Genomic DNA, 13638 nt, shown 5'->3' with positions numbered 1-13638 from the left:
TTTCTTTTTTTGAGACAAGGTTTTATTGTGTAGCCCTGTCTAGCCTGAAATTTGTTATGTAGAGTAGGCTGGCCTGGAGCTCTGCTTCTGCCTCCCATGTGCTGGGATTAAAGGTGTGCATCACTGTGTCTGGGGGGAGTCACTGTTTTATGTTCATCTTCCATCTTACCTAGAAATGCCAGGATTACAGATGGGCACCACTACATCCAACTTTTTCTGTGGATTATGGGGCTCAGGCTCAGGCCATTTATGCTTGCACCCTATGTGTTTTAGCCATTGAACCACATATTCAGTCCTGTTAATGGTATTTTAAATGCTGTGCATTGACTTTCTCCATTTTTCTTCTCATTGGTGTATTATGAAAAAAATTAAATATACAGAAAATTGGAATGGGAATTTGATACCCATTTAAATTATATGATTAATTAAAGTCACATGTACATGTGGGTGTCAGAGGACCACTGACCTTGAATTGCAGTAGTCTTTATGTCTGTTTCCAAACCGCTAACATTACAGTGTACTGACTACATGGCTTGCTCCTTTATGTTAGTGCTTATAACTCTGTCAAGCAGTTGCTCATATTCCATCAATTTGAGAGCTGTTCCATTCAGCTGATGTTCAGGTTTGGGCTTTGGGTCCCTGCTAGGGAAGTACTCTTAGGGGTGTAGCATTTGTGAGTCAGAAGAGGTTAGTTTATAGGGCCTAACATATGTTATATCATGTTTAGCCAAGAATATTGATGGATATATCCGAATATCCCAGTCTTCCTGTTCTCATATGTGTTGTCCTGACAGCTACACTAAGCATTCTAAAAGAATTTCAGGATGGGTTTTGTTGTTTGCAACTAATGTTTGTGCTAATCTGGAGTACGGATCCAGAGCTTTCTGTGGCCCAGCTATTTCTCAGAGCTGCTGAGGAGAGTCTTTATGCACTCTTGATGCAGCGTAGCTCTATTGTGACCACCCTTGCAGTGTTAGGGACCCAACCCCAGCCATTATTTTCTATATTATGAATGTGTTCATGTTTTTATGTGTATAATTGAAAGTTTATAAGTATCAAATGGGATCTTAACCTGGTTTTATTGTACATAGTTTTTAAAAAATGAATTTTATTATTATTTTGCCCTTTTTTTTGGAGATAGGTCTCACTATGTAAACCTGGCTGGCCTCCAACTTGCAGATTGTCTCCCAAGTGCTGGGATTTTTAAAGGTGTACACCACCAAGTCTAGCTTTTTTTTAATTTTTTTAAGATTTTTATTTTATGCATATGAGTGTTTTACCTGCATGTATGTATGTGTACCACATTCATTCTGGTGCCTGTGAGACCAGAAGAGAGCATTGGAATCACTGGAACCGTAGTTACAGAAGCTTGTTAGCCACTATGTAGGTTCTGGGAACCAAAGTCTGGTCCTCTGCAGAAGCAGAAAATGCTTTTAACCATGGAGCCATCCCTCCAGGCCCACTGTATATACTTTTGAAAAGAAGGCTCAGGTATGTTTTGTATTGTGTTGTCCATACCAAATCCTGGTGTCAGAAGACTTTGAATTAAGAGATTACAGGTTGCTGAGTCTCTTCCACTAACAGATATGCCTTTAAAGGTACTCAGAAAGGTCTCTTTCTTTACCCTTAACCCAGTTCCATCTTTAGCGACAGCATCAGTCTTAGAAGCTGTGGTCTAGCTATTTAGCCATTTAATTACTTTATTAAAATTGAGGAGAAATTTGGCTTAGGAGCTACAGGTTCCTGCTGATGTAAGTTTTCCTCCAGGAGGTGAGTGCATTCTTATATAGGCAGCAGTCATTTTGAGTTTGAGCTTCTGTAAGCTACATTTATGATTAATTAATTAATTTATTGTGTATGTGTGTACTGCCAGAACATACACACATCTATGTGTGGGAGTACAGTACATGACATATGTATGTATGTCAGAGAACAACCTAGGGAACTTCATTTCTCTTTCTCCCATGTATGTGTTAGGGATCCAGCCCAGGTCATCAGGCTTGGCGGCAAGCATCTTTACCTGCTGAGCCATCTTACTGCTCCCTAGCGAATTTTTTTTTTTTTTTAAGACAGGGTTTCCAACCTGGTCTATAAGGCAAGTTCCAGGACAGCCAAAGCTACACAGAAAAACCTTGTCTAGAAAAACAAGACAGGGTTTCTTCATGCAATTCAGGCTGGCTTGTATTTTGCAGTCCCCCTGCCTCAGTCTTTCTGCACCGTGGTTGATGGTCAGCCAGACTCCTGATATCTACCAGTCAGACCTAGGCAGAGGAGACAGGGCCTCCTCTGCCTAGCAGTCTCTGCTCTCCCTGTCCCCTTCCACAGAGTGTAGCCTGGGGACTGCCCTCATGCCACCAGCCAACATGGGGAAACTTGCTAGGCTCCTTTCCCTTCTGTATCACCTGCCACCTCTTCTTTGTTGTGATGTTTCAAAAGGAGCTTATGATTATTTAGAGTATGTTTCCTCAAATGCGGAGTACTTAGTCACTCCTGGATGCAGGCCAGTTATCTTTTCACTAAAGAATAACTGTCTTGGGGGCTGGAGAGATGGCTCAGCAGTTAAGAGCACAGGCTGCTCTTCCAGGTCCTGAGTTCAATTCCCAGTAACCGCATGGTGACTCACAACCATCTGTAATGAGATCTGGTGCCCTCTCCTGGTGTGCAGGCAAACACTGTATACATAGTAAATAAATCTTAAAAAAAAAAAAAAGAATAAATGTTTTGAGTATATAAGTGATACCCATTTATTTCAGAGTATTTAGAAAACTGAGAAAAGCACATACATGAATTAAAAGTTATCTATATAATTCCATTCACAGATAAGCCACTGTTAACATGTTTTGATTTTTCAGATCATTCCTTTATTTCTTTCATCTGTCTTAGTTAGGGTTACTATTGCTGCCATGAAGTATTATGACCAAAAAGCAAGTTGGGGAGGAAAGAGTTTATTTGTGTACACTTCCACATTGTAGTCCATCACTGAAGGGAGCCAGGACAGGAACTCACACAGGGCAGGAACCTGGAGACTGGAGCTGAAGCAGAGGCCATGGAGGGTGCTGCTTACTGGCTTGTTCCTCATGGCTTGTTCAGCCTGCTTTTTTATAGAACCCAGGACCACCAGCCCAGGGATGGTACCACCCACAATGAGCTGGGCCCTTAACCATCAATCACTAATTAAGGGGGGGGGGAAGCCTTATAGCTGGATTTTTTTTTTTGTTGTTGTTGGTTTTTTGAGACAGGTTTTCTCTGTAGCTTTGCGCCTTTCCTGGAACTTACTCTGTAGCCCAGGCTGGCCTCGAGCTCACAGAGATCCGCCTGCCTCCCGAGTGCTGGGATTAAAGGCCTGTGCTACCACTACCCACTACAGAGGCATTAGTTAATTGAGGTTCCCTCCTTTCAGATAACTCTAGCTTGTGTTAAGTTGACATAAGACTAGCCTACTCTCTGTCTCCTGTGCTCTTCTATCTTCCTCCTGTCCTTGTTAAATATGAACAGGGCACCTCAGTGTTCACTGAGCTTCCTGTTACTGGTGAGCCTGTGCTCTGTGGTGTGTCTTTTGATTAGCACCAGTAACTTTGGTGTTTACCCCACAGAGGAGACTGGAAGAGCTAAGTCCTTTAGAGAGAAATTCTTCCATGGCCTATACGTACTGTCAGCACTGCTGTTAGGAACCCTGCTAATATGGCAGGGACAGTGCTCAGATGAGGAAGTCTTTGCTGACCAAGATCCAGTGAATTGCTCTTTTTGTAAAGTGACATGTCAGTAGCTTTTTAGGTAAATATGTTTTTGATCTTTGTTTCTTTTTTGGGAGGGGGTGGGTCTCACTATGGATCACTGGCTGGCCTCCAACTAAGAGATCTTTTGCTTCTGTGCTGGAATTATAAGCACAAATTTCTCTGCTTAGCTTAAAGGTCTTCTATTTTTTTTTTTTTTTTTTTTTAAAGATGGGCCTCATTGTATATCCCTGGCCTAGAACTCACTATGTAGACCAGGCTGGCCTTAACTCACAGAGATCTACCTGCCTCTGCCTCCTGGGTGCTAGGATTAAAGACATGCACACCAAGCCTGACTATTTTAGGCCAGCTTTTGGTTTATAGCAGAACAAAAATAAGGTATAAAGATTATCCAGATCCCTTTTCCCTGTCTTCCAACGTGTGTAGCTTTATTCCTGTTGACATCCCCTACAGGGGTTCACTTTTTTAACTGATCCTGCATGGACATTATTGTCATCCAGAGTTTGTAGTGTGCACTGGGGCTCCCTCTTGTTGCTGTGCTTATTGTAGGTTTAGACTACCATGATGGTCATATAAAATATGCTGTATTCTACCCATCCCTCCCACCCACTCCTTGTAACTGCTGACCATGTTCTGTCCTCTTAGTTCTGCCTTTTCTAGAATGTCAAATGCAGCTAGTTGAAACCATGTCGCTCATACAGATTGAATTCCTCTGCTTTATTTAAATCTTATTTAAATAACATACATATTCATTTGTAATACACATATGTGTATATAATATATATATGTATATGTATACAGAAAGGGGGTGGGAGGGAGAGAGAGGTGGTAATCAAAAAGCATCATCTTGGAGATTTCAGATAGATGGTTGTTAATTAGGGTTTTCATGTTGTTCCCCAGTAGGAAGGCACCTGTAGTTTTCCTTCCGTTACTGAGTTTTTGGTGTGAAATTGGGCCAGGTAGTATGACCTTAGGCCAGCCAAGCTATAGCCTCGAACTGAAAGGAAGGTTTTCCAGTTCAGCCCTTTTGCTGTCATTCGATAGTTAAAGCTAGTGTTTGAAGCTCATAGATTGGTGATGATTTGAAATTCCATTTAAAACCAGCAAAATAGGTCTTTACCAGTCGTTTTTTTTTTTCTCCTAAGAGGTAAGTTAGAATCTTACAGTATTTCTGATATGTAAATATACATTCCGTGTGTGTGTTTAAATACTTTGTGTGGGTAGTAGCAGTTGCTAAAAGGAGCCTTACTAAAAAGAGAGAGGTCAGTGTTTGGAATAGGTATGGTAGGTAGTTTTAGTGTGTGTGTCATTCTTCTGATGGCTGTAACAATAAGAATCTTATTGATTTTCATTTTTTTTTTTTTTCAGCACCAAGCTCTGACTGGGAGCCTAGTGGTGGGGGCTGGCAGTGCCACAGAAGCCGACCCCTTTAAGAGGCAGCAGGTGATGCCACCTACAGGTATGCCCAGCATGGCCAACAGTACATTGGTGGTTTAGTTGCCACATGTTTCTAAAGAACTTAATTTCTTCGAAGTTAATTTTTCTTTTGGTTATTATTAACTAAAATATTTGCACAAGTTTTTATCTGTGTTGAAGTTAGAAACTTCAGTTGATTCTGTACATTCTATCTGCTTTCCCATGAACAGTCATGGTATGACTCACTGTTAGGCCACATTTGGAAGCTATTTTTTAAACTACCATGCACCCTGTGCTAAACCCCCCCTCCCCGCCCCCGCCCCATGTGATGACACTTTTTTTTTTCCTTCAAGATAGGGTTTCTCTGTGTATCACTAGCTGGCCTGGAACTCACAGAATCCCTCTGCCTCTGCCTCTGCCTCCTCCTCCCCAGTGCTGGGATTAATAGTGTATACCATCACTGCCTGGAACACCCTTTTTTTGAAATGTAAGAGGCTACAGTAGTTCAGAAGGTGACACATAACTGTCTCTGACTTATGCCTGCTTCTTCTGCAGCCAAAGCAAGGGCCGCTGTCAATATTTTGTGATTATCACACATTCTTCTGTACATACCCAAAATTTCCATACATATGAGTTACTCTGAAAAAACTAAAACGAAACACACAGATGCAGAGTTACTTTAAAAAAATAATGACCATAATATGTTACTTTCCTAGTCAGTGCATCTGAATCTTCTGATGGCTGTACCATGTTCTGCTGTGTGGATGAACTTTTTTTTTTTTAGATTCTGTTTCATGGGCTGGAGAGATGGCTCAGAGGTTAAAGAGCACTGACTGCTCTTCCAGAGGTCCTGAGTTCAATTCCCAGCAACCACATGGTGGCTCACAACCATCTGTAATGAAATCTGGTGCCCTCTTCTGGCCTGCAGGGACACATACAGACAGAACACTGTATACATAATAAGAATAAAAATTCAAATTAAAAAAAAAAAAAAAAGATTCTGTTTCATGAGACCTGGCTGGCCTGGAACTCCTGATAGCCCAGGCTGGCCTTGAACTTGGAGGGAACCTCCTGCCTCTGGCTCTCCAATGCTGGGTTTGCAGGTGTGTGCCACTACACATGGCTTTGGCCAGCTGACTTTTATCAGTCATTCTTTGCAAGTCTTCCCTGTTTATTACTACATTTCTTTTGTTTTGTTTTGTTTTTCTGCCAGAATGAGCAGGGACTTGACATATAGTCTGAAATGTTCATTTGACATATCTGGTAGCTGATTTGAAGGTGAAGGAACAGCCTCTTGAATGAACTGTAGTGTTGCTCTCAAATTGCCCACCAGCAGGCATGTCCGATTCCACCACTGTCGACAGTTTCTGGCTCTCACATTTTGTCCATTTTCCTTATTTTGATAAATCTTGTAATCTTTGGTGGTCTGACCTAAGGATGAAGTCACACCTCCTGTTTTGATGTGGTTGTCTGATTCTGAGTAAGATTGCACAGGAGCTTTTATTGCTCATTAACCATTTGTGACTCTGTCCCTGGCTCAAGAGTGATGTTCTCTGTCAATTGTCCTGGGCATTGAAACTTCTCATGTTATTTGTGAGTGCTTTGAGAATGATTAAGTGAGCCTCTGCCAGTCATGTGTTGTAATGTCTCAGTTGTTGCTTGTCCTTTGACCTTTGTATGATGCTTTTCTTTGTACTTTCAAAATTTTAATGAAACTGTATCAGACTTATCCCTTATAGCATAGAAGGGCTTCCCTTTTCAAAGATTATAAGAACACTTACATATGTTTTTTTTTTCCTACTACTTCTGTGGTTTTATTTTTATATGAAACGACACCTTTCTTGAAAATTATTCTAGAGCAGTCTAAGAGACCTCGTCTTGAAGTGGGTCATCCAGGGGTAGTTTTCCAGCATCCAGGGGTGAATGCAGGAGTCCCTCTGCAGCAGTTAATGCCGACAGTCCAAGGTAAGACCCAGCAGTAGAGCAGCACTCTTAGTTTGTCGTGAGGAAATGCCCAAAACCTAGAGCCTGGCCCAGATTAGGGCCGTGCAGTCGAGGGAGTGTACTGGATGTGGAATTTCCCATGTGGGGACATGTCTTTGCACCTCAATCAATTCAGTATTGAGAAAGCCCCTGGAGACAGGTTCTTGCCACTCTAGTGGGAGCCACACATCTCTACATTGTGCTTTCAAGTCATTTTATTTCTGTGTTCCTTATTGCTACTGCTGTCAGGTGCCCTGTGGTTATTTGATGCTTGTTTTGCTTAGTACTAACTTGCAATAGTTGGGTGCATTCTTTCCTTTTTTGTGTGCTCATCCTGACCTTAGGTCTGCCTAGGACACTCCCATTTTGAGTGTAACAGTTCTCATGTGAGCAACAGGATGTCCAGTGTGTGTCCTTGTGAGTCTCTTGGTGGAAGCTGCTCTGCACTGAGATCATTGCTTTGGACTCTTTTTTATTTTGCAGGAGGGATGCCCCCAACTCCTCAGGCTACACAGCTCACTGGACAGAAGCAGAGCCAGCAGCAGTATGACCCCTCCACAGGGCCTCCTGTGCAGAATGCCGCCAGCTTGCATACCCCACCGCCACAGCTCCCTGCGAGGCTGCCTCCAGCCAGTGTCCCAGCCACAACCCTCCCTTCCACCTTGCAGTTTTCACAGCAGTCACAGATGGTGGAAGCTCCAACTCAGCTCCAAATCCCAGTGAAGACTCAACAGCTGAATGCCCCCATCCCTGCCCCCCTGCCCAGCCAGCTTGCTGCTCCTCCTCCACAGCCTGCCCAGCCGGCCCTCCACGTTCCGATGCCCGGGAAGGCACAGATGCAGACCTCTCAGCTTTCTTCCCAGACCCAGGTACTCTGTGGACATTGGCTGTTTTGACTAGTGAGGTGCAGAAGAAAAGAGGAAACGGTCTGCAAAGGTGGCTTGCAGTTTAGGAATTTGGTAGTGTGGTCTGCACTGAACCTGCACACTCCTGGGAGCAGCTTTACTTACCCTTTTAGCACAGTTGGTTACAGCAGTTACAGATTAATTCTATTTGCTCTGTAATAACAATCATTAAAGTAATAGAAAATCATTATTATTGTTGCTCTTAGTGGAGGGAACCTTGACCTGTTGAGTCACATGCTGTTTGGAGTGGGTTGTATTTGTCACCCCATTTGGTCTTCTGGGAACCCTTAGATGGTGACTAATTTTACCAGTCTTGAAAAGTTGTGAGACTGGGCCGGGCGTTGGTGGTGCCTTTAGTCCCAGCACTCGGGAGGCAGAGCCAGGCGGATCTCTGTGAGTTCGAGGCCAGCCTGGGCTACCAAGTGAGTTCCAGGAAAGGCGCAAAGCTACACAGAGAAACCCTGTCTCGAAAAATCAAAAAAAAAAAAAAAAAAAAAAAAAAAAGTTGTGAGACTGACCCAAAGAGACATGGATAATTCAGAGTTGACTCTAGCTGTGTTCGAGGATGAAGCCAGGATCTTCACCGTCAGCTAGGTTTCCTCCTTTGCTGCCTCTTTTCCCTTTTCCCCAATACAGTGAATTCCACCAGTGTGGATGACACTGTGCCTGTTGTAGTGTTGAGGATGCTGCTCCTCCTCACTGACTTCACACCTCTGTGGGTTTATGAGTGCTTACTCCAGTCCCTGGAGTCCAGTGAGACTGTGCAGCATGGCAGGTCCACCAGCTTTAAAGCACAGATGGGAGTCAGTGAGTGCTGGGCCCCTTTGCTCTCACCTCCCTCCTATTATTAAGGGAGCTACTCAGAAAAGCCTTAAGTTCCAGTTAGGATTTATAGCAAAGACTTAAAACAGATGTGCACAGAAAGGGAAGAACAATCTATACTGACTGCCATGTGCTGTGGTAGGGACTTCATTGGCATTAGTTTCTCTACCTAGCAACTTTGTGAAGTGGAATTTGCTCGTCCCATTTCATGAGAAGTTCAGGCCACGGGTTAAAAACTTGACATGTTATCAGCTATGTTGTAAGTATCTTGGGCTATTCTAGAGCTTTGAGTCAGGAAGGTATGGGGATCTCCTACACACTTGGTTAGGGAAGGAGGGTGAACTCCCCCCAGGGCCACTAAACTCTGTCCCCATGGCTTTTTTTTTTTTTTTTTTTTTTGAGACAGGGTTTCTCTGTGTAGCTTTGCGCCTTTCCTGGAACTCGATTTGTAGACCAGGCTGGCCTCGAACTCACAGAGATCCGCCTGCCTCTGCCTCCCCAGTGCTGGGACTAAAGGCATGCGCCACCACCGCCCAGCCCCTATGGCTTTTTGTTTTGTTTTGGTTTTGTTTTTCCAAGACAGGGTTTCTCTGTATAACAGCTCTGGCTGTCCTGGAACTCTGCTCGAACTCACAGAGATCAACCTGCTTCCCTCTCCCGAGTGATGGGATTAAAGGTGCGCTCCACTATGCCAGGCTGCCCATGGCCTTGCTTTCTTCCTTCTTTTGGAGTCACAGTCCTCACTTAGAGCAGCATGGTGATTTTTTTTTTTTTAACCTTTGTTTCCTGCCTTTGTTGTTAAAAGAATCAGCTATGCCAGTCTCGTCTACAGAGTGTGTTCCAGGACAGCCAAGGCTACACAGAGAAACCCTGTCCGGAAAACAAAACAAAACAAAACAAAAATGGATCAGCTATGGTAAATGGCTTTTAAGAAACTGTACAGGGCTGGAGAGATGATTCAATGGTTAAGAGCACATACTACTCTTGCAGAGGACCTGAGTTCAGTTCACAGTATCCATAGTGGATGGTTTACAACCACTTGTGAGTCAAGTTCCAGAGGTTCTGGTGTCCTCTTGTGACTTCCAAGGGTACCTGTACCCATGTGCACATACATACCCATACGGAGACATATACATATACAAGTAATTTAAAATCTTAAAAAAAAAAACTCCACAAATCTATAGAAATCCATTACTAGTTGGACCTCGAAACACAGGTCTGTAATCCCAGCTACTTGGGAGGTTGAGACAAGACGATTGCAAGTTGAAGGCTATCTTGGCCAACTTAGAGAGATCCCATTGCACAAAGTAAAAAAGAAAGCTGAGTAGACTGCCTAGCATGTCTGAGGCCTTAGGGTCAATCCCCAGGATGGTGGGGAGGCCCTTGTTTCTTATGGGTTGGGCTGGGATTAGCTCCTGTTTTCTGTAAAGGGTCATGGGAGAAATTTTTGGCTTTGCAGGCCTTTCTGCTTCTGTTGGTCCCTCAGCTTTGTTCCTGAAAACATAACTGTCAGCAATTTATGAGTGCATAGTGGTAGCTGTACTTCCATAAAGCTTGATTTCTATATGTATGTACCTACTGTAACTTCTGGGCTCCTGAGGGTAGATACCTGCCATGGGGGTCATTGTTAAATTCTGAGACTATGTCTGCTGAGTCTTTCTTGCCCTGGTGGTCCTGATCGGCTTTCCTGCTGGTCTATTCCTGGCCTTCACCTCTCTCTGAGTGGCCTCCTCCCTGAGCTCCTGGGAGAACTTCACACAGACTTGCTGTGGTTGAGGCCCCTTTTATGAGCTTGGCTTCTGGACAGTACAGAAAGGTTTTCTACCTCTTCAGCTTCCTGCCGCAAGAGATATACATGGATCTGTTAAAAAGATGTAAGAAGCCAAGCTGGGACATGGTGGTGCTGGCCTATAATCCTGGTACTCAAGAGGTTGAGGCAGGAGGATGGAGAGTTCAAGGCCATCCTGAACTACAATATTGAGATCTTGTCTCTAAAAAGTATACCTAAAAATAATAAGCTCATCTGACATTTGACTGATGTTACATGAAAATATAATATAAATAAAAATCTAGTTTAGCATTGTATTCATTTTTCTATAGCTGAAACAGTCCCGTGTGTTTTTATTTTACTTTAAATTAAGGGATGCAGGGACTTCTGGCTCATGGTTTAAGAGTACAACCCATTGTGATGGGGAAGGCATGGCAACAGTGGTTTGAGGTGTCTGGTCACAGTGTGTATGCTACCAGTGAACAGAGAGAGATGAGTGCTGGTGCTCAGTCCTGTGGCTTTTATCCAGCTTTCTCTTCTTGTGACTTCATGGTCAAAGCAACTGCCTTTCCTTCCTTACATGCCTTTAAATACAAATTTTAGTTCTGCTTGAATGAAAAAGTAAAACTTGCCAGTTCAGACCCAAAAGCATTATAAGAAATTAAGAAAACAGCACCACCTTCCAAAAATGCAAGGGAAAAAACTGCATATGATGGTGTGTGCCTGTAACTCCAGCCCTCAGAAGACTGAAGCAGGAAGACACAGTTCAAGGCCTACTTAGCTATATAATCAAGTTTTGTTTTGTTTTCCTTTTTTTTTTTTAAAGGGAAAAAAAAATTAAATTGCCTTTTAAAAGTAAGACAAAAAAAGCTGAAGAAGAGGAAAAACTTCCATGAGCTCTGAGATAATATACCAAGGTACTAAAGTGCAGTTTATAGTGGAGCTTTTGTTAGGTTCTTTGCAGTACAACAATTTAATCTCTGGACATCATCTAGCTTGTGTTCTGAGTTGTGGTTTGTAATGGGATTAATTTTGTGTGCATGTGTTGCCATGGAGAGGAAGGCACTGACTGTGCTGGCCTGTGTCTGCCGAACTCTCTGGCATTTGGGCACTCTGAACCTGGGAAGCCTTGTCCTGACCCTGATTCACTTGTCTTCTGCCTGCTAGACAGTGGCATCGACCAGGCCCCCCCTGGACTCTGCCCAGCCCTGCCAGCGGTCTCTGCCCACTTCCTCCTCTTCCTCATCCCTTGTACCCGTGAGTGGCTCAGGTCCTGGACCCTCGCCTGCTCGTTCTTCACCAGTGAACAGACCCTCTTCTGCCACCAGCAAGGCTCTGTCTCCCATCACTTCCCGGTCTCCAGGGGCAGCAGTGCCAGCTCCCCCCAAACCACAGAGTCCTGCTCAGAATGCAGCCTCATCCCAGGACAGTTCTCAGGATAAACTGGCAGAACAAATAACACTGGTAAGTGTGCCCAGGCAGATACAGAGCATGCTTGTTTGGTCTGTTTGTTTGGAGGAATCTTATGTTTTCTAGGCTAGCCTCTAATGTCTGTGTAACATGAATTGCTAAATGTGTTAATAAAAAACCTGGAGATAGGGGTTGGGGATTTAGCTCAGTGGTAGAGCACTTGCTTAGCAAGCTCAAGGCCCTGGGTTCAATCCTCAGCTCCAGGGGAAAACAAGAAAAAACCCAGAGATATTGTGGTGAAAGATGAAAGATCAGAGGGATAGAACAAGCCATAGCCACAAGTTCTTATTGCTAGGAAATCCTCAGCCCAAGAGAGAGCTACTTCCTGTGTGCTCACGCCTATATACTTTCCTGTGCCCTACCATCTTACTTCCTCCTTCCACCCAACTACATCACTTCGTCTTTCTGCCCAGCTCTATCACTTCATGTCTGTCTGTGCAGACCTTCAGACCTCTATGGTTAACTAGTGCTGGGATTAAAGGTGTGTGCCACCACGTCTGGTTCTGTTCCCAGAGTGACCTGGAACTCACAGAGATCTGGATAAATCTCTGCCTCCTGAATGCTAGGAGTTATGCTATCACTGCCTGGCTTCTATATTTAATATAATGGCTGGCTTTATCCTCTGATCTCCAGGCAAGCTTTATTTGTTAGAGCACAAATAAAATACCACCACATTTCTGGGTTTAGGAGATCTTGCTTCCAGTTTGGTTAAGGGAGTCGCTGAACAAATTAAAGAGGAATGTCATCATACAACACAGTGGGGATTCAGCTTGTATTCTGGTTTGTGGTGTGCATTTCATTTTATTATTTAAAGATTGTGATAGTTTAAAACTGAATACTTGGTGCCTGGTGGTGGTAGCACACACCTTTAATCCCAGCACTTGGGAGGCAGAGCCAGGCAGATCTATGTGAGTTCGAGGCCAGCCTGTTCTACAGAGCGAGATTCAGGACAGGCTCCAAAACTACACAGAGAAACCCTGTCTCGAAACAAACAAACAAACAAACAAACAAACAAACCTGAACACTTGGTTTATGATCATCAGAAACCAAGACTGAGACCAAATAACACAGTCTTCTCTGCTTGAAGTAGACTCATTAACGTCTTTGTCTTGTGGTGAAATTGACCATAGTGGCTGATTTCCTTCCAGTCATGTTGACCCTTACGCCTCACATCTATGTTCCTTACAGGAAAACCAGATCCATCAGCGAATAGCAGATTTAAGGAAGGAAGGCTTGTGGTCCCTAAGGCGGTTGCCAAAGCTTCAAGAAGCTCCGCGCCCTAAATCTCATTGGGATTATCTGCTGGAAGAGATGCAGTGGATGGCCACAGACTTTGCTCAAGAGCGGAAGTGGAAATTGGCTGCTGCTAAGAAGGTAGGTTTGAAACATGGGGTGGTCATTCATGCTTTGTATCTTTTGGAGTAGTTGGGATTTAAATTGCTGTAAGTGAGCCAGGCACATGCCTTAAATGGTGGTGGCACACACCTTTATTCACAACACTTGGGAGGCAGAGGCAGGCAGATCTCTGTGACTTTGAGGC

The 13638-nt window shown here is 43.7% G+C and overlaps 1 protein-coding gene across 15 annotated transcripts in view; it reads left to right on the top strand.

The window, feature by feature from the left end:
* The window catches only part of Ep400 (E1A binding protein p400), a 109215-nt gene that overhangs the window by 27202 nt on the left and 68375 nt on the right, over window positions 1–13638 (top strand). For 12 of the 15 annotated variants that reach the window (XM_028857020.2, XM_028857017.2, XM_028857015.2 and 9 more), the window contains 5 exons: window positions 5103–5193; window positions 7008–7115; window positions 7617–8002; window positions 11796–12092; window positions 13287–13472. In XM_028857020.2, coding sequence (XP_028712853.1) covers window positions 5103–5193; window positions 7008–7115; window positions 7617–8002; window positions 11796–12092; window positions 13287–13472 — 1068 coding nt within the window. The remainder of the gene's footprint in view (window positions 1–5102; window positions 5194–7007; window positions 7116–7616; window positions 8003–11795; window positions 12093–13286; window positions 13473–13638) is intronic. The other 3 variants (XM_028857021.2, XM_028857018.2, XM_028857014.2) reach the window with 1 other exon arrangement.

This window comes from Peromyscus leucopus, chromosome 23 (assembly GCF_004664715.2).
Source record: "Peromyscus leucopus breed LL Stock chromosome 23, UCI_PerLeu_2.1, whole genome shotgun sequence".
NCBI lineage: Eukaryota > Metazoa > Chordata > Mammalia > Rodentia > Cricetidae > Peromyscus > Peromyscus leucopus.
This window is presented reverse-complemented; position numbering and strand designations above follow the sequence as displayed.